The 20,364-nt window shown below is 48.1% G+C and overlaps 1 protein-coding gene across 1 annotated transcript in view; it reads right to left on the reverse strand.

The window, feature by feature from the left end:
• The window catches only part of Bco1 (beta-carotene oxygenase 1), a 33,919-nt gene extending 14,510 nt beyond the window's left edge, over positions 1–19,409 (reverse strand). The window contains exons 1-7 of the mRNA XM_041650274.1: positions 19,192–19,409; positions 17,398–17,526; positions 13,093–13,222; positions 10,716–10,863; positions 8,402–8,549; positions 5,276–5,499; positions 1,816–2,073 (exon numbers count right to left, since the gene is read on the reverse strand). Of these exons, the coding sequence (XP_041506208.1) occupies positions 1,816–2,073; positions 5,276–5,499; positions 8,402–8,549; positions 10,716–10,863; positions 13,093–13,222; positions 17,398–17,526; positions 19,192–19,255 (1,101 nt within the window). The 5' untranslated portion in view covers positions 19,256–19,409. The remainder of the gene's footprint in view (positions 1–1,815; positions 2,074–5,275; positions 5,500–8,401; positions 8,550–10,715; positions 10,864–13,092; positions 13,223–17,397; positions 17,527–19,191) is intronic.
• Between the last annotated feature and the right edge of the window lie 955 nt (positions 19,410–20,364).

Consider the following 20,364-nt stretch of genomic DNA (forward strand, 5'->3'; position numbering starts at 1 on the left):
CTCATTTGTGCTCCTCTCCTCTCTGCAGCAGGCAGGGCCGCTTTCCCTGGTGAGTGACATGTTCCCTTTCACACAGCTTAATGACCAGTCAGTTGATTCAAACACCAACATTTAGACATTCTAGATGTGAAGTCAGAGTGATGTGAGAAGTGGCAGAAGCCATGGCAGAGACACAGGGAGAGTTGTCAGAGAGGAAAGAGCCGAAATTGAGGACCCACAAACCTGGGTACAAATCCTGACTCTTCTGCCCCCTGGACTGGCCCCCCAGCTGGGCTGAACCCCTGTACTACAGAACCCAGAGACGAGTGTGGGAAAAGGCTCCCTGGGTTGTGGAAAGCTGTTCTCCAGGCGGGAGGCCTGCAAGGGTGAACAACCGATTTCCTGTCCCTTTTTGGGTACAGATTCACCTTTAGTGATTGGTCCAGTTTCTAACCTTGTACCGTGGCCAGGGACACGGTCCTTTATCTCTGACTCTCAGTTTTTACAGCTGTAAAACGAGGCTTTTAAGCTTTCCCATAAGTCGCTTTGGTCACCAAGTGATGTAACACAAACCACGAGATAACACGCCCAGCGAAGCACCTGGCATGCAGCTCTCCTCTAGTAAGCGGGAGCCGCCGCAGTTTAATTGAGTTCAATTTGGTTCCATTTAAATTAATTATGTCATGAAGTCAGTGAGTTCTGGGGCCAGAAGCTTCCTTCTGCTCAGAGCCGTGACAGCAGTACCCTGACTGAGAAGGACTCCTGTCCTGAGAGTCTCGACAGGGTGAAGAACAATGCAACAGGGGCATCGTGCAAGCTGGCAATGATGGGTCCCTGGCTGGACCATCAGCTGAATATTTAAGATGGAAACATAGAGAGACGCCTCGGTATATAACTGATATAAAAGGCAAGATGGTGTGCACACACTTGGCCATGAGAGAAAACCAAGTGTGGATACACACCACCATATGGGCAAACAGAATACACTGCTGAGTAAGGGAAGCCAGTAGGGCCAGGCCGTGTGCTGGCAGATTCTGCCAACATAATGGGCTTGGTCAGGTGATATACCTTTAAGGCTGGGAGGAGATCCATGGTTGCCTGGGGTAAGGAGAGAGTTTCTGGGAGCTAATATCTAAGGGATAAAGGGGATGGGATTTCTCTAAGGGTGGAAAAATGTTCAAAATCGAGACTTGGGATGATGCTCAAATCTGACTGTAACGAATGACAATGAATTGAATACTTTAAATGGATCAAATCTGTGGTGTGTGGATTATACCTCAATAAAACCGTTAAAAAGATGCAATTAAAATATAAAATATACATGTACATGTATGTATGTATGTATCTATACACATATGAAACGTGTCTAAAGAGACCAGAGTCAACACAAACACATTCACAGTGACCATCTTGTATGGTGGGTTTAAAGAGATAATTTGTTTGAGACAAGGTCTGGCTACGTAGCCAAGGCTGGCCTCTACCTCCTCAGTGCTGGCAACACAGCCTATGTTACCATTTCCAGACAGGTTTAAAAGGACTTTCCTTTTTTCTTACTTAAATTTTCTACAGTTTCTACAGAACATAGCTGCTTTTAGAAAAGCAATGAATTTTTTTTTTAAGGACTAGTTTAGGGCTGGGGCAGGGATATGTTGCTCAGTGGCAAAGAATTTATCTGTTATTTGTGAGGTCCTGGGTTCTGTCCTCTGCTCTACAAAGCAAAGTAAAGAGAAAAACAAAACAAAGAAAGCCCAGTTCATTTGGAAATTCAATGTTAACAAGCGTCCGGAAAATTTTGGCCTAGATTCAGGGCTGTCCAGAGAACAGAGAACACAGTACCTTGTCCACATGGAGCGGTACAGCAAACCTCTTGAGGGTGGGCACTGACGTCATCCTGGAATTCTCCTCGAAGTTCTGGTTCAGGTTGGCCAGGTAGAAGAGCTGATAGAGGCTGCTGTCCTCATAGGCGATGACATCAAACACAACGCAGCCATCCTCCTCATAGGCGTTGACATGGTGGAAGACCACCATGGGGTCTGTGTAGAACTTGGTTGGCACAGGCTTCCTGGTCCTCTGGTCGATGATATGAATGCAAGTCTGAAAGAAGACCCAGTGGTCAGCTCACTCTCTGATATACCTGGCATGGTGACATCGCAGCAGCCAGGCCTGCCCTAGCCCAGGGCCCTATGGACGTCCCTTTCCCCATTCTGAGCTCCGTATTCACCTCAGAATGCCAGACAGTGCTATCTATTCACAACGGCCAAATTATGAAATCAACCAAGCTGGCCATACGTAGATGAAAATTTTTTTCACGATTACATTTATATATATTTGGGAATGCATGCGTGTGGATGAGAGCAGAAGATGGGTAGGGGGTGCACACAGTCAAAGTACATGATACAGTCGAATGAAAATACCGGTGTAAATCCACCATGTTATATAACGAGGACTTGCTAATAACGATTAAGACAAGGGACTGGGGAGATGGCTCAGTTGGTAGAGTTTTCTGTACAAGCATGAGGACCTGAGTTTGAACCCTAGCACCTGTGTGTATAAACCAGGAGTGTTGGCGGCCACCTATAATCCCAGTGTTTAAGGCATGGGGTTGGGCTGAGACAGGAGGGTCCGTGGTGCTTTCTGACTGAATAATCTAGCTGAATTAGCAAGCCACAGGCCAGTAAGAGACACTGTTTCAAAAAAACAAGGTAGGTGGTACCCTAAGGTATCACACACACGCGCGCGCGCGCACACACACACACACACACACAGGAACACACATGCAAGCACATACATACACAATTAAATAAGTAAAAATTTAAAACAAAACAAAACAAAAGAAACCCTACCAAACTGACAGGCAGGTAGGAGCCTTCACTGAAAGGCCATATAGAGGCCACAGGAGGACAGCTTTCCCATGGTTCCAGTGGCAGACAGACAAGTTCCCTGGGGACAATTGCGCTGGTGGAACCTGCTAAGTGCAGTCTCCACCTGGAACTGGAGTCCCCAAGCATCTAGTGCTCTGCTCTTCGGTCCCCTCTCCTGCACGTGTGCACACAGCAGTGCAGAGTCCGCTCCCCAGGGCTGCTAGTCACACTCACCCCACCTGGCCCCAGGGCTGCAATGAAACAGGCCCAGGTCTAGCTAGGGAGCTGCATCTGCCCCGGGGTGACCTGGCTGTGTGCTACCAGGCTGGAATCACCCTGGGTGCTAATTTGCTAGCTCTGCGGGTCAGTTGTCTGATACCACCCCCCATGTATATGTGTATCTGTGTGTGTGAGCATGTGTGTGTGTGTGTGTGTATCTGTGTGTGACCATGCATGTGTGTGTATGTCTGTGTATGTGTGTGAGTATGTGTGTGCATCTGTGTATCTGTGTGTGAATATGCATGTGTGTGTATCTGTGTGTGAGAGTATGCATGTGTGTCTGTGTCTGTGTATCTGTGTGTGAGTATGCATGTGTGCGTGTATCTGTGTGTGTATCTGTGTGTGTGAGTATGTGTGTGTGTCCGTACATCTATGTGTGAGTATGCACGTGTGTATCTGTATGTGTATCTGTGTGTGTGAGTATGTGTGTGGGTATCTGTGTGTGAGTATGTGTGTGTGTGTCTGTGTGTGTGAGTATGCGTGTGTGTATCTCTGTGTGTGTGAGTGTGTGTCTGTGTCTGTGTGTTCTCTTTTGGCAGTTCTTGCTTAACTTCCTTCCTGAAGGAGGAGGTAGTTTCTTTGGTCTAGCTGTTTTCTTCCCTCTCCCAGAGGCCAGAGGAGAGCTGTGACATCATAGGGGTGGGGAGTGTCAGTGTGGACAGGTCAGCACCAGGGTGATTGGTTTAGGCATTGTCTCTCCTGTGACCCCAAACCCAGGCCAGACACTTGGATTTTTTTTTATAAAAGAGTTTACCTCAATTGACTTCTAGAGCCTGGGACCCACTATCCCAGGGCCTTCCTAGTCACAGAGTGCAGGCTTATAGCTCTCCAAGCTCCTGGAGCAGGGCAGCCCCAGTGTCTCTGGAGATGGATACAGGGTGTACTCAACTTGAGTTGGCTTCTCTGTCCTGTCCATTCATGCTACAAATACATGAGTCCCAGGCGCTTCTTTGGGAACCACAGAGACAAAAAAGTCACTCCTTTGAGGACAGTATATACAAGTGAGGTGGAACCCACAGAAACATAAAATCTGCAATAAAATCTGAAGGATGAAGGGCACTCTCAAGAAAAATGCAGTAGTGGTAGGGACCTAGAAGAAGCCAGTGTGGGATTTCCTGCAGGTAGGCTCAGGAAAGAAGGCTTTGGGAGCGAGATCAGTGAGGGAGGAAGCCAGCTCATTATGGAGGAACAGAAGACAAAGGGGCCCTTAGCAGGGGGTGGAAGAAAGGGGGCTGAGGAGTGGTGAATGGAGCCCTTGATGTTATTCTGAGAAATACAAAAAAGTGCTAGAAGGTTTAAGCAGTGGTTGACCTCATCTACCCCCTTCTCCTTCTGAGGGAAGGGGGTGGGGAGTTTTGTGGGAAGGGGATTTTAAAAAATGACAATTTTGAAACAAGGTCTCATGTAGTCCAAACTGACATTGAACTTACTGTGTAGCTGAGAATGACTTTGAACTCTTGACCCTCTTGTCTCTGCCTCCTCTGAGTGCTGGGATTATAGGCAAGCACCACCCTGCCCAATTTATACAGTATTGGGAATTGAACCCAGGGCTTCATGTATGCTAGGAAAGCATTCTCCCAGCTGAACTACATTCCTAGCCCAAGAAAGAGATTATATATTTGGCTTTCTATACTAGTGTGTTATTTGAATAGATAACACTGAGAATCACTGGACATTTGTCAAAAGTAGCAACAGCAACTAAATAAATACACACATAAGTACATTCGCACGTGTGTTTTAACACCCATTCATGCATGCACATACATGTACACACTCATGTATATAAGCATGGGACACCTAGGTGTCTCTAACTGAAGGAGATATTTTCACTCAACATCCGTGGAACCCAGAGTTATCCTGATATTTAATATCACTGATATCCTGGACTCACTAGGCCCCCCAATATATGACGAGAGTAGGCTCTAACTATGGAGAAAGACTTGATTCCATAGTGGCCATCTGGGGACAGTTTGGGGGCGGGTTGTTTGCCCAAGATCACATCCTGTTCCCAGGATATCTGCACTTGGGAGTAGGGACTTCCGAACTCAGGATCACTTTAGTGAACCCGAACTCTCCAGTTGGCGGCAGCTGCCTGCAGAGACACGCCAGGGCAGTCAATGTTCCCTCCAGTGGGGTAGGTGACAGGAAGGTCTCACCTTGTCCTCCCTGTGGAACGACATGCAGGAAGCCCAGCTCACTCCCCGCATGTATGCGGTGGCCATTTTGAGGATATCCAACTTGAAAGGCTGCTCCAGAAAGATGACATAGTTCTCTGTGACTCCGAAGCTGTGGTAGTAGCTGGGGGAGAGGAGTGAGCGGGAGGGGATGGAGCAGAACACTTCCGTGTGCTTCAAGGGGCTCTTCCCTTTCTTCTTGGTGCCTGGAGAAGAGCAAACCTGGGAATGTAGCCGGATAGCACCATCACCTACACTCCGACTGTGTCCTCAGGAGAACCTTTGAGGAAGAGCCCACAAGACCAGATACCAGGACCGGAGAGACTCCCCTAGAGCCCGCCTGCCACGTTGAACTCTGGGTCTCCAGCCTGAAAAACCACTACCTTAACCCAGGGAAGCCTCGAGGATCCAAAGGTGCCCATTCCAGGCTGGGAACTAAACTTAACCTCCAGCTGCTTTGTGGAACGCGGCCACACCCGCTGCTTTCTGTCATGGTTGACTGCTTCCCGGGGACAGTAGGCCAGTAGGGCAACTGTGACGGACACACCAGAGAGCTGGTTCTCAGGGCCTTAAATAGTTTCTTCTGCTGACCCCCTACGGCAGAGCCATCTTTTCCTCACATTTGGAAGAACATATGAAGCTCGTGGGGATGGTGATCAAATGGAGAATTTAACGTGTTCCTGGGCCAGGGCCCCAGACTCCATTTCTACCAAGCCTCCCGGAAACGCATGAACTTTCCATGTGTGTTTTGTGGGATGTCAGTAGACACAACATATTCCACAGGGTTTTTACCCATTGTTCTGACACTACCCATAACAAAACACACAGCAGAGGACTCACTACCCATTGTGTCGAGAGACTCCTGTGTATCTCTGGGGTGAGGCAAGTGTGTGCGCATGCACAGACTCCTGTGCGTCTCCGAGGTTAGGCAAGTGTGTGCGCATGCGCAGGCCCAGAAGTCCACCTGAGCTATCATTGCTTCTCAGGTGTGTTCTCTTGCTTTTTTCAGACAGGGGTTCTCACTAGGACCTGGAGCCCACACATTAGACTAGCGAGTCTTAGGAGTCCACCCAGCTTTGCCTCTCCGGTGCTAGGATTACGGGTGTGTATTACTGCATCTGACTTTCTACACAGGCTCTGGGGACCAAACTCAAATCCTCTTGCTTGCCGGGCTAGAGCTCTACTGACAGGGCCACGCCTCCATCCGTCAGATGAGGGACTTTGACATGGACCCTGGCAATTAAACAAGACTGTAGGATGCCCATTGCACACATGGGCAAATGAGGGGAATGCTCTATGATCCAAGTCATAGCCTTGACGTCCTCCTGTGTTACTAGAGAGAAACATACCCAAAAAAACAAAACAAACGAACAAACAAAACAAAACAAAAAACAAGACATGGGGCAGGAGTGAGAGGGTAGGTAAGCCACTGGGTGGGTAACCCACCACTGTTCCAACTGCAGTTCACAAGTTGACAGTTCACAAGTGCAGCTCGCCTGGCACGGAAGGCCATGGCCGTGTGTGTGTGTGTGTGTGTGTTCTGTTTTTGTGAGTCCCTTGTAAGCATGAATCAACCTTGGGCAAAAGGCCTCCCCACCCAGTCCTGGGGCTGTTTTACAATGAGTTCCCTGTCAATGTCCCCACCTCTGGGAGGCCACCTGTGCACGCTGTAAACAGCTGGCGGGTGGGAGGGGATGCTGTGGGGCTGTGGGCTAGTTTCTATGCCAATGGAGAACACAGAACAAACTAAGATGGAAGGTTCAGGTCTGGGATATAGAGCATGAATGCCCCTGCACCAACGGGAACCTGAGACGGCCTCTTGCATGATGTCAGGGCTCCTGTAAGCTATGTGACCAACACCATGTCTCCTAATCTTCTGAGGCTCACAGTCCCCTGTCATATGAGGCACTACATAAAAATGTCCAGAAGACCGCTGCCTGACACGCCAGGATGCTGGACAACTGGATCACACATCCTTCACCAGCCCATGTAACGTGAGGGTCACTTAACAATATTCAAGGCACCTTTGGACCTGGGATGGGGGAGGCTGTGCTTCCAGATTCTGGCAGAGCCTGGTAGTTTCCTACAGACTGTAGGGGTAGAGAACAGGCAGAGACTTTCAGGGTCACAGATAGAAACTTGTTACCTAGGCCAGAATGTCGGGTCAAATGCCCTTTAAGGCCTCATTGGCTGGGTGTGGCAACCAGGAGGGTCCTGGACAAACAGAGGTGGCTGGGAGCCTCACCCTCTTCCCCCTCAGGAACACGCAATCACTGGCCTGGGCTTTGCTCCAGGACCCGGCCCTAAGAGGAGGAGGTCCAGAAGGCCCCAGGAACAGGGTGTGGATCTGGAGTGGATCCCGGCAGGGCTGAGCACCCCGACAGCCCTGGGAGCCTGGCTGCAGGATGGAGGGGGTGGCACAATCTTGGCATGCAAAAGTTTGTCAGGAGTCTTTAAAAAAAAAATGACTAACTCATCCCTAAAGTTAGAATACGCTAAATTGTTGGATGAATAGATAGATAGATGAATAACTACACAGGTGGGTGGATGGAGGAATGGTTATATAGATGGACAGATAGGTTAATGGACGGATAAATGGATGGATGGTTCGGTAGGTAGGAGAACAGATGGGGAGATGGACGGCTGAGTGACAGGTGAGTAGATGAGGGGATAGATGAATGGGTAGATGGATAGATGGACAGATAAACGGAGAGTTGGGTAGATGAGTGGATGGGTGGCTGACTGAGTGGGCAGGAGAATACATGAATGGATAGATAATGGGCCAATGGATGAATGGATGGGTGTGAGGATAAATTAAATAGTGATTTCATGACTTGGAGCCTAAAACCCAGGAGGTTAAAATAGTGACAGGATTTCCTTTATCCAAAATAACCTCAGAAATGTCTCTTCCATGTTAAAAGAGAAAATTGAGTGTTTCCCGAAGGAATTTTTGGATTTTGCCTAAATGACAAACCTGAATTGAAGGTCATCTGGAAAATCCATGGGGGAAAGTTCTGCACTGAGCTGTGTGTCACAGACACAGATCGGGGGCTCATCAGCGAGGGTCATTTAGCTGTCTTTGCTTTGTCAGATCCCAGAGTGACCTACCTGGAGCTGTGGCAGGGATCTTGAACATGACATATTTTGTCCTCCCGTTGTCCACGATGGATGTGCCCATGTTAAGGACATTTCCAGCTGCATCATAATGAGGGTGTGCGGTCGCCAGGTTGACAGCCACATACTTCCGATAATCAACCTGCAAAATACAACAGCCACTCCGTCTTCCAAAGAGGAGAAGATGGGGTCCAAGGAACACCTGACTAAGCCTGGGTCGAGAAAGGCAGATCTCTGTGCACATCTCCCGATTGGAAAAGAAAGGCATACTTTGCCTTTAAAGAAACGTCTTAGCCAGGTGGTGGTGTACACCTTTAATCCTAGCACTTGCAAGGCAGAGGCAGGAGGATCTCTGTGAGTTCTAGGCTAGCCTGGTCTCCAGAGCAAGTTCTAGGATGGCCAGTGCTACACAAAGAAGCCCTCTCTAGAAAAAAAATAAATCAAAACAACAAAAACAGAGATGTCTACTCTCATGACCTGAGGTGACCTGGCAGTAGGAGGTGCTTCTGCAACTAATCAGGTGTGGGAAGCTAGTGAGCACGCATGAGCGTGCATGCGTGCGTGCGTTGCGTGTGCGTGTGCGTGCGTGCGTGTGTGTGTGTGTGTGTGTGTGTGTGTGTTCCCATCCGACATTCTGGTCTTGTCAGGATCCTCAGCATATAGCGAGAGAGTGCCTCCTGACAGAAGGCTCCCAACAATGATCAGGGCAGGGAGATTGTCATCTTCCAGCTGGTTTCAGCCACTGCTCTATGCTGGTTTCATTAAGTCATTCAAATTCACCCCTGCTGGAGTCCACAGAGGCAGAGGTGTTGCCCTCTAGGCCTCACAGTGCACTACTCTGGAAACAGAGGTCATAACACCATTTACTAAAACTCATGAATTCTACTAGCAAGTTGAACTATGACCCCTGCTCAGAACGAACCATAGGATAGCTAGGGACTAGCTGTTTGTCCTTCTTCAGGACAACACAGCCAGCCAAGAGTTAGGTGGGACTCTGGCCCGTCCGGTATTTCCAAACATGCATTAGTTGGGCCCTCGCCACCTAGTTACACAGAACTGGACGTCATTTCCCAGCTAAGAAAAGTGTTCAATTTAGCAGATCATTCAAATGTCTTATGACAACACTGTGGCTTTGAGGAAGCGGCAGGAGCAAACTGAATCCGGGTCTATTGATTTTCACGAAAATATCGGCCCAGCCCTTCCCAGGAAGGCTCTGTCTGCCGGTGCCCTTGCTCTCTGAGTAATACCTCCCTCTGCAGGTCACTGCTGGTAGAACCCCTGGGTGCTAAGAGCCATGGCTATGACTCTGGGTTGTCTTCCAAATATACAGAGGGAAGTCCTAACCCCAGTGCTTGTGACTGTGACCTCACTTGGCAGTAGTATAATCAAAAGATGATGTCATTTCACAGGAGAATGAGCTGTGACCTCATGACTTGTGTGCTTATAGAATTGGAGCATATAGACACAAAGGGTATTCCGGGATCAAGGAGATGGAGACTAAAGTGATAAGTCCAGGAGCTGGGAAACACAGGAAGGATACTCTCCTACAAACTACCAGAGCCTGGCCCTGCCGACACTTTGGATTTAGAATTGTGGCCTCCATGTATGCAGACAGTAGATATCTATTATCTTAAGTTGTTTAGTCTGTGCCACTTTTAGGGATGGGGAGATGCTCTAAAGATTTATTTTTTAAATTGTGTATGTGTATTTGCATACATATGAGAGTGTGTGGTAGTGCATTGTGATGTGTGTGTGCATGCGTGTATGTGCACACCTATGAGTGCAGTATCCCTGTTGGCCAGAAGGGGGCATCTGATCCCCTCAAACTGGAGTTAACAAATGGTTGTGATCCACCCAACCTGGGTGCTGAGAACTGAACTCGGATTATCTTTAAGAGCAGTAGTACATACTTTTAACCATGGGGCCATCTCTCCAGCCCTGTGGGGACACATGAGAAAGGCATTGTGAAGAGATTTTAATCTGTGGACATCATAGAGTTTATCAGATAAGATAGCTACCGTGTCGGTAGGTGGAACCATCTTTAGGACCCCTATTGCGCATGGGTTCCACAGTTAACTGAAATATACTTAAACAGCACATGACTAGGCTGTATACAACAACCACCAGGAACTAGGACGGCCACAAAGATGGAGACCCTGCAGTTCCTTCTTAGAACAACAAGCACCATGGCATCAGAGGAGGGGACCTTCCGGTAAGCTCCTCATAGGCAGCTTGCCCTCCCCCGGGGGTGGGGAGTGGGGTTCCTTTCTCGGGTCAGACGTGGGCGCTGACTGTAAGTCTGTCATACCTTCTCCAGGGTCTCTAGAGTCTGGGGGTTAATCTTCCTGATGTAGTTGGTCTCTGTGGTGGCATAGAAGTCATCTCCACACTTCATGATGTTGATCAGGCAGTTGTCTGTGAAATCGGGGATGGTGTGGGACAGGTAGGAGAAAGCTCTGGAAAGAAAGGGGGCTGGGTTAGTCTCTGTTCCCGCCTGGGTAGTTCTGCTCTCTGGGACTTGCCTTCTTATCATTTAACACGTTCTGCTTCAGCGATAAAGAAAAGTCTCTGGGTCTCCGTGGGCCACTTGAGGAATCTGAAGGACTCAGGTATCAGCTTCCCCACGCATTCCACAACATGGAGTCAGCCAGCAAGTGAAGTACTGGGGTAATGTGGCCATATGACACCCCTCCTGCATGTCAAAAGTGCAGGGGGTCTCTTCAACTGGAGCCAGCAGGAACTGATATGCTTTCAACTATGTTAAGTTGCTATGCAGATATCAGACGTGTACCTATAATACCACTCCCACCCTCCCACCCTCCTAATCCCCCCTCACCCCCCTACCCCGACCCCCCTAAAAACCTAGCAAAACAGATCATCTCTGCTTTGGCAGAATCTGAGTACTCATTGAACATCTTCATTTCTCAAGAAGTGATTTGGGGGTTATTTTGTTTCCCTTTCGTAACAAGGTTGCATTTGTCCCAGGCTAGCCTCAAACCTGATATGTACGAAAGGATGTCCTTGAATTTCTGATCATCCTGTTGCCTCCTCCTGAGTGCTTGGCTAGGCATGGTCACACACACTGTAACCCAAGTGGAAACAAGAAGATTGCCGGGGACTTGCTGGCTTTGTTTAGCTCCGACTTCAGTGAGAGACTGCCCGGGCATGGGGCGTTGGTCCATCACATCTCGTCTAAGCTTGTGCTGGGATCGAACCCAGGACTTTGTGTAAACACTCTACTAACTAAGCTACATCCTCAGCTCTAGAGTTAGCTTTGGCAAAAAGGAAAACAAACTCATGTTAGCGAAGACTCATGATTCATTTTGCCAAACGCCAAACTGCAAACACCGGATGCAAGTGTTGAGTGGTGCTCCGCCTACTGGCAGAGGATGTAACTGCAGGGACTCTCCTCCAGGTGTGGTTCTGAAGCCCTTCCAGCCCACTCCCTTTTCTCTGTTGACGCCTCCCCAAGCTCAGCCCACCTGCAAGGGCGAGTCACTCTGTTCCGGGGATGGATGATGTCACCCTGGAAAAGCAGAAGCAGCCTTCCGATCTTTGGCCAATCCACCCCGAATCTTTCCATAGTTCTCTCCTGTCTGAAGTGTATCAGAAGGGAGATAGTGGCAGCAGGCCTGACTCTAGCCAAGAATTTAATTGTCGAAGGTGTAACATACACATCTGTTTCATAGCCCAGATGGCTTCAGATGTGTCCCAGAAAAATCTCCCCTCCCCCTCATTCGTGAGCTTCCGACAGCTGATCTCTTTATGCTCTGTGCGAGCAAAAACACGCCTAGTCTTAATTTCTGTTTTTTTTTCCCTGAACAGAGAACACATTTATGAAACTTGTTTTTTGTTAAAAAAAAAAAAGTGTGTGTGTGTGTGGTATGTGTGTAGTTCATGCACATCTGTGTGTGTGTGTGTGTGTGTGTGTGTGTGTGTGCGGGTACATGTAGCCATATGTGTTCACAGGGTCAGGGGAAGAGGTCAGGTGTCCTGCCTCTCACTCTTTACCATACTCTATTGAGCAAGATCTCCCGTTAGACCTGGAGCTAGGCTGGCAGTTTGTAAATCCCTGCAACCCGCCTGTCTCCTTCTCACACGGTGCTGGGTTACAGGCATGTTTGTGACCATGCTTGGCTTTTACAAGAGTTCAGGTTCTCACTCACTAGCCACCTCCTCAGCATACCTGGATCTAAACAAACAACTTCTTAACTTAATGCATCTTAGAATTTTTTTGAATAGCATAGCTAGTGGTCTCATTTCTTTTTTGCCCCACTGAGGCATTCTCTTATACAGTTTTGCGGTCAGGTATTCAGCCAGATTTCTGGTAGTGACATCAGGGCTGTGTGCAGCTTTTACCATAACAAATGACATAGCCAGGAAGAACTTTGTCTGTCTGTCATATCAGACACGAGCAAAGGGAACACACATTTGTAATTTTGACTGACAATGTTCAAACACTCTCCCACCAGTCAGGCAGGAGAACATTTGACAATTTGTCAACTGCTCTGTACCTCTCTTGCCGTCAGTGATCAAGAATCACACAGCATCCACGGTGACAGGCCAGTCACGCGGCGTTTTATCTACCCTGAAGAAAACTACTAAGGGAGAAAATATAGTCTGCTTTGACCATGAAAAATACCAAAAGAGCATGAAACTGGTTAAGATTCAGAAGGGAATGTTACTTGGAAAAGATGTTTTTGCAGGGGTCTGGATAGGCCATTGTCCCAAACTCAGACACCACGATTTTGTTGGCCTCGATGTTGGCACTGTAGGTATCACTCTGCAAGTATTTGCTTCTGTAGAAGACCTCCCCTGAAATAGAAAAAACAAACACTTGTCAGCCTGGCATTTTCTGGGACTGTGAAATTGATGTCAGTCATTCCAGGGGCTTTCCTGGGGGCCACGGGGAGGTGTGCCACCCAGACAAGCCCCTTTCCTGGGGGGCAGGGGGAGGTGTGCCACCCAGACAAGCCTCTTTCCTGGGGGCCACGGGGAGGTTTGCCACCCAGACAAGCCTCTTTCCTGGGGGCCACGGGGAGGTGTGCCACCCAGACAAGCCTCTTTCCTGGGGGCCAGGGGGAGGTGTGCCACCCAGACAAGCCTCTTTCCTGGGGACCAGGGGGAGGTGTGCCACCCAGACAAGCCTCTTTCCTGGGGGCCACAGGGAGGTGTGCCACCCAGACAAGCCTCTTTCTTGGGGGCCAGGGGGAGGTGTGCCACCCAGACAAGCCTCTTTCATGCCAGTGCGTACTACAATAAGAAGAGAATATGGAGCGTAAGTTCATTCAACACATTAAAAAATGTGGATGTTTCGTGTGTTTGTGTGTGGGTGGGGGGTGTCTTGTGTAGCCCACGCAGACCTTGAACTTGCTCTAGCCAAGGATGAGCTTGAACTCCTAATCTTCCTGCCTCTGTCTCCCAGTTGCTAGGATGACAAGCATATGCTGCCACGCCTGGTTTACGTGGTGCTGGGAATCAAACCCAGGACTCTGTATAAGTTAGTTGAATATTCTACTAATAGCTGTATCTCCATCTTACACCACATAGAGCCTCACTGGAGACTCATACCGAGATGGTCAGTGTGTCCCTCTACTCCCCATTTCCACCCAGGAGCTGAGACTCAGGAACACCCAGTCACCTTGCCCAGTATGGCCTAGTCACGGGCAGTGCCTTCCACCATGCTGGTGTTTGTCCGGGGAAGACACAGATTTAGAACACTGACTGGGAAGGTTGTCCTGACCCCTGAAGCCTCCTTCACAGCTGGGGGGATCTACTTTTGGAAGCCTGGGTCAGAGATTTCAGTCTCTTGGAGAAATATTTCATATCGGTGGCATGTCCACCCACACACTCTGACGAGACACACCACACACACTTGGGACCATCTATTCCCACATACCCACGTCCATCCACATTCCCCAACATGTGCTCACACACATGTGTACAAATCACACACCGTTGTGTGCACCCACACTCAATACACACGACACGTACATCCACCATACCTACGCCCTGACACATATCACAGTACTGTGTATCTACACCCGCCCCAACACACATCGCACAGACGTGTGCACTCCCACACCCCCCAACATGCCCACACACACTATACACACTCTAACACACACCACACACACGTGCACACCACAACCCCCCAAGCACATGCTGCATATACTCTCACACATATACATGAGCTTGCACCCCAATACTCAGATCCCAGTGGGATGACTTTATCTCCTAGAAACAGTTTCTTTGCTGATGGAGACTGATATCATTCTCGGTCAGAACTTTAAACAAACAGTTCTATTTTGAAGTCCTTTAGATTTTGATGAAGGAACCTATTCTTTACCCTTTTCCAGCTTCCTTCTTCTCTGCTCCTTCTCTTTTACCCAGTCTTCAATTGATTTTTTTTTTTTGAGACAGGGTCTCACTATGTAGCTCCAACTGTCCAGAAACTAATTTTGTAGATCAGGCTGGCCTTGAACTCACAGAGACCACCATGCTTAATCCTTACTGTTTTTTAAGACACTAACTTCTAGTGGTCTCCTGTGAAGACCACAGACTATTTTTCTGCCTTTTCACTTTTTAAAATATTTATTTATTTTATGTGTGTGAGTGTTTGCCTGCATGTATGTATGTGTCCGTACGCATGCAGTTTCCATGGCAATAAGGAGGTCCTTTGGAACAGGCATTGTGGATGGCTGGGAACCATCACGTGGGTTCTGAGAACTAAATCCAGTCTTCTGCAAGAGCAACAAGTACTCTTAACCACTGAGCCTTCTCTCCAGTCTCCTTTCTTTTTTTGTTTATTTTTGTTTTTGTTTTGAGACAGGGTCTTACTATGCAGCTCTGACTGTCCTGGAATTTGCTCCAGAAGACAAGACTGCCTGGAATTCACAGAGATTCTCCTGCTTCTGTCTCCCAAGTGCCAAGATGAAAGGTGTGCACCACCATGCCCATCCTGTCCCTCACTTTCTTAGAGAAACAAGTGGGCTACTAAACGATCAGAAGGTTTGCAAAGAACGAAATACCAACACAAAACGCCAGTGAGCACACAAAAAGATGTCCCATCTCACTAACCATCAGAGGAGTAAAATTCAAAGCTACACTGAGATGCTATCTCACCCCAGTGAGCGTGGTGGCCATGATCCACTCCTACGGAAATGAAAACTACTCCAACCACGTTAGAAGTCAGCTGGAGGTTTCTCAAAAACTGAAAATAAGGGCTGCAGAAATGGATCCACAGTTAAGAGCTCTTGCTGTTCTTACAGAGGACCTGAGTTCAGTTCCCAGCACCTCCTGAAACTCCAGCTTTAGATGATCCAGTGCCCTCTTCTGGACTCCTAGGGTACTGCACACACATGCACATACCCATACACTGATGCAATAGCTTACACATAGTTGAATTAAATCTTTTTTTTAAAAAAAAACCCCACAAAACTAAACTAAAACTAGATCTACCGCATGACTCAGCTATGCCACTCTTGGGTATTTACCCAAAGCTCTCTAAGGCAACACATTCTGGGTTCACCTGCACACCCACATTTACTGCACCTCCATTGGCAATAGCTGTACAGAACCCACCTAGGTGTCCGACAACAGAAGACTGGGTAAAGAAAGTATGGTTAGTGTATACAATACCATTTTCTCTCAGCTGAAAAGAATGAAGTTCTGCCATTTTCAGGAAGATGGATGGAGGTGGGATTATTATATTAAGTAAATTAAGCCAGTCTCAGGAAGATAAATATTGGAGGCTTTTTCTCATTTGTGGTTCCTAGATCTTATATAATCACATAAAATTACATATAATCTGGGGGGCAGGTTCAACATCTGATACATACCTTTAGTTTATGAGAACTAAAATAAATATAAGAAAAATGTCCAAAACAAAATGAACAACAACTCCCATTTTCTTCTTTACCCCCCGGAACCCAATTTCTCTGCACATGCTCTCTTCTGAACTAGGAAGGACGGGGACCTGATATTCTGTGTTTCTGCCTCCACTGTTACACATTGGGGGGCCACTGGAAGCTCCAGAGGAGATGAGAGGCCTGGTTGGCAATCTGACCACACTTAGAGGGTTGTGTGGAAAATGTGGGAGACCCTGATAGGAGAGGGCCCAGGACACATTGCCACGATGGTTACGGCAAGCAGTGTGCTCAGCTGGCTTATTTTCAGTCTGGCCTCCTGTTTTCATCACAGATTGTCTGAGCTCCCAGCCCGTCACCTTCTCTGTCTTGGCTCATCCTGCGGCAGATTTGATCATAAGATAAAATGACAAAGAACCTTGGGCGTCTTTCCAGGTTGTTTGCAGTAGACTGGGTAATGCCCTCCCCAAGATCAGCCTGCATCCGAACCCCTGTAGTACCAGTGTGATGGAAGTCACTTTGTGGGTCTTACTCAGTTAAAGCATTGGGGCTATCTGACTGGCGATGATCTGATGGTCCTTCTAAGGGGGAGGTGGGGAGGGGGGATGGTCAGTGAAGTTGTACTGATGAGTGGAGAGAATGAGAGAGAGAGAGCAAGAAGTTGGGGAGAAAAGAGGAGGATGGGATAGGATGAAGAATATCGAAAAGGAGGAGGAAGATAGGAGGAGGGAAGGGGGAGAAGGAAGAGGGAGGGGAGAGAAGGTGGAAGAGGAGAGGGGAGGGAAGGAGAAGGGAAGGAACATGAACAGAGAAGAAAGAAGAGGAGAAGAGACAAAGAGACTAAGAAACATCAAGATGCTATGCAACTGAGACAGGGATGGGGCCACAAGCCAAGGGTACAGGCAGCTTCTGAAATCTTTTTTTTAATTTATTTTTTAGCTTCTGAAATCTTGCGTTGCAAGACAATGGGTTCTCCCCAGAACTTCCAGAAGGAAAGCAGCCTGCCAATACTTTGGCACTACTCCCAGCGTGATCAGTTTCAGACTTCTGACCCCACGAAACGGAAAGGGAACAAACTCCTGTTGTTACCATGGCAACAGAAAACTCACGCTGGGTTCTCACCATCTCTGATGGAGAAACTGTGGAGAAGGGCCAGGCCATCAAACCAGTGGTTGTACTTGCTCTCCCCCACCGTGTGCATCCCAGGCCCATTTCGAAGCAGGGTCCCCTGCAGCCATGCTGGAATCGTGCCTGTTAAAAGATAAATTGTTTAGTTGCCAGATTCCATGATCAAAGTGAAAAAAATCTCAAAAAGTGAGGGGGAGGTGTTGAAAAGGAACTGAGCACACAGGGTGGGTACAGCTTCTCACTGTCTGTCTGCTCCACAGTCCTTTCTCAAAATGGTGCAACGGGCCTGGCAGTTTGCTAGCACTGAGGATGACCAAGAAGAATAGACACAATTTCTAGCCTGAAGCTGCTCTCTGTCCATGAAGGAGATAGAAGAACAGATACTCCAAACACAATTCTCTGGAGGCAGCGCTGCAGCCCAGGGCTGCCCTGATAGCCTTGAGGGAGAACCTTTGCCTCACTGAGGCACAAAGAACACTCTAGAGGCTAGGGGTGGCTCCCTTGGTAAAGCCCTTCCTGCACGAGCATGAGCCACATAAAAACTCAGGCATGATGGCACGTGCTTGTGATTCCAGTGCTGGGGAGGTGGGGACAGGAAGATCCCTGAGACCTGGCAACCAAACAGGCAAGCTCTGGACCAAGGTGAAGGCAAAGTGAATGACGAGCTCCAGGTCAGGGATCTTGTCTCAAATAACAAACTGGACGGCATCTTGAGGAATGAGACCCAAGTTTGACTTTTATCCTCAAGTGTTCAGAGGACAACTTTCAGGGGTCAGCTCTCTTCTTCCACTGTCTCTGAAGAGCAAGGCATGGGGAGCAAGCCAGAAAGCAGCATCCCTTTATAGCGTTATCCCTTCTGCATCAGCCCCTGCCTCTAGGTCCCTGCCCTGTCTGAGTTTCTGTTCTGTCTGCTTCCTTTGATGGTGAACAGTAACATGGAAGTGTAAGCCAAAATGAGCCCTTTCTTCTCCAAGTTCCATTGGTCCTGGAGTTTCATCACAGCTGTAGTAACCCGAATGAAGACATCTGTCTTATGAAAACTCAAGAGAATCGAGGAAGATGGCGCAGTGGTTGAGAGCACTCACTGCTCTTCCAGTTCCAGAGGACCTGAGTTTGATTTCCAGTACCTACTGTAGCTTATAACCAACTGTAACTCCAGCTCCAGGGGAGTCTAACCAGATACTTGCACTCATATTTACACACCCAAACACAGGTATAGACACATATAAACGATTAAAGATAATAAAAGCTTAAAAAACACTTGAAGGAAATATACTCAAATAATGATGCTTTAAATTTGTCTTTTATATCTTAATATTCACCTGTTACATATAATTGAACATATAGCCATTGAATATTACCTTGATGATCATTGAAAATATATAATAAAGCTGGGAAGGCTCCCATCAACTTCTAACGCAACCCCGCAGTTGGAAAACTCCACCCGAGGGCCAACAAAATGGCACAGCAGGTAAAGTCACTGGCACCCAAGCCTGACACCCGGGTTCGATTTCTGGGACCCACATGGTGGAAAGACCCCACGCGTGTGAGCTGTCAGCAGTCTCCTTGTTTACACTGTGGCTATCTCTCCAGGCACTCTTCAGGGGACAGCGGGAAGGGACAGCTCTCTCCCTGGAGACTAAGTTAGCATCTGCAAACACACCCAGGTTCCCACAGAGACGGTTTAGGGATCTTGCCTTATCTTGTTCTCATGCGTGGGTTTTCAGGCTTCCCAAAGCAACTTGTAATACAGAAAAAGAGATGCTCATCTAAGCATAGATGTCTCACCGGTCACTCTGGCAGACACTGGCTCCAGCTGCTCTTTCTTATTCCTGCCAAATATTATCTCCATGGGGCTGGCGGATGGCAGTGAGGAGGACGTTACTGGAGCAGACCTGGCATCCCGTGTGCTCCTGTTTTCCTGCCCTCTGTTCCTTTACGACTTCATCTGTCCCTCCACACTCCCTCCTCTCTCCCTCTCCTTCCTTTCTCTCTGCAGGTCTGTGTTTCTGCCTGCTGCCGGAAGCTGCTGGGTAATTTATACGCTGTTTGGTCAAAGGTCAGTTCCCAAGCCATGTGTTACGGATAATCTTTAATCCCGTTAGTGTTTTTCCAACTCTTCCTCTCCGCTTTCACTTTTGGCTTAACCTAGGAAGGCTCTGATTTAAGTGGGCGGAGAGGATTCAGTGCATTCCGCTGAGTTAGGTTGCCTGAGCTAGCCCATCCTGAGAACTGGATGTGTTTATGGTTGGAGCAGGGAGATATTCAAGACCAGCAAAGGCTCTTCAAGCTGGGGAACCATCAAATGCATCGATCACATTATTGCATGGTGTGGGTTGGTGACAACTTCACCTTCTGGAAATGAGTGTGTGTGTGTGTGTGTGTGTGTGTGTGTGTGCGCATACGCACATGTGGGCGTGTGTGTGTTCCTTCTCACTCTTAGAAATCATATGAATCGACAGTTGATTGTCTTTCTTTTGGAAAAAGGGGACAAAATGTGTCATGTACATATTTAAAAAACAAAGACAGGGAAGAAAAGGCTGCCATCAGGAACCAAAGAATAATTGAAACACCAAACAGCTTCAGGGGCTGGGGACCTGCGTGAGGACCTGCATTCCACTCGTAGCATCTATATAAATCCCAGCACTGAGAGAGAGAGACAGGAGGATCTTTAGGGCTTGCTGGACAGCCAGTCCAGCTGAAACCCTTTGATTAAACTTGGGCTGTCAAGAGGGAGAAACCATGGCCATCTTTGGCTCTAGGGTGTCCCCGATGTTCACGTCTATGAGCCATTGATACGATGCCATTGCCTGAAATCTACATTGACTTTTCCAGGGCTCTGGGTGGGAGTTGGTGAACTCACAATGCCCGCTGCTCAGAGTGCTGCCTGAGTGGGGAGAACAACAGAAGGCTGAGATTGACCTGGGTTCCACACTACACAGCACGTACAGGGGTCAAAGC

The sequence above is a fragment of the Microtus oregoni genome, unplaced genomic scaffold, assembly GCF_018167655.1.
Source record: "Microtus oregoni isolate MIOR12 unplaced genomic scaffold, Mior012 000004F_ref0000308, whole genome shotgun sequence".
In the NCBI taxonomy this organism is placed as follows: Eukaryota; Metazoa; Chordata; class Mammalia; order Rodentia; family Cricetidae; genus Microtus; species Microtus oregoni.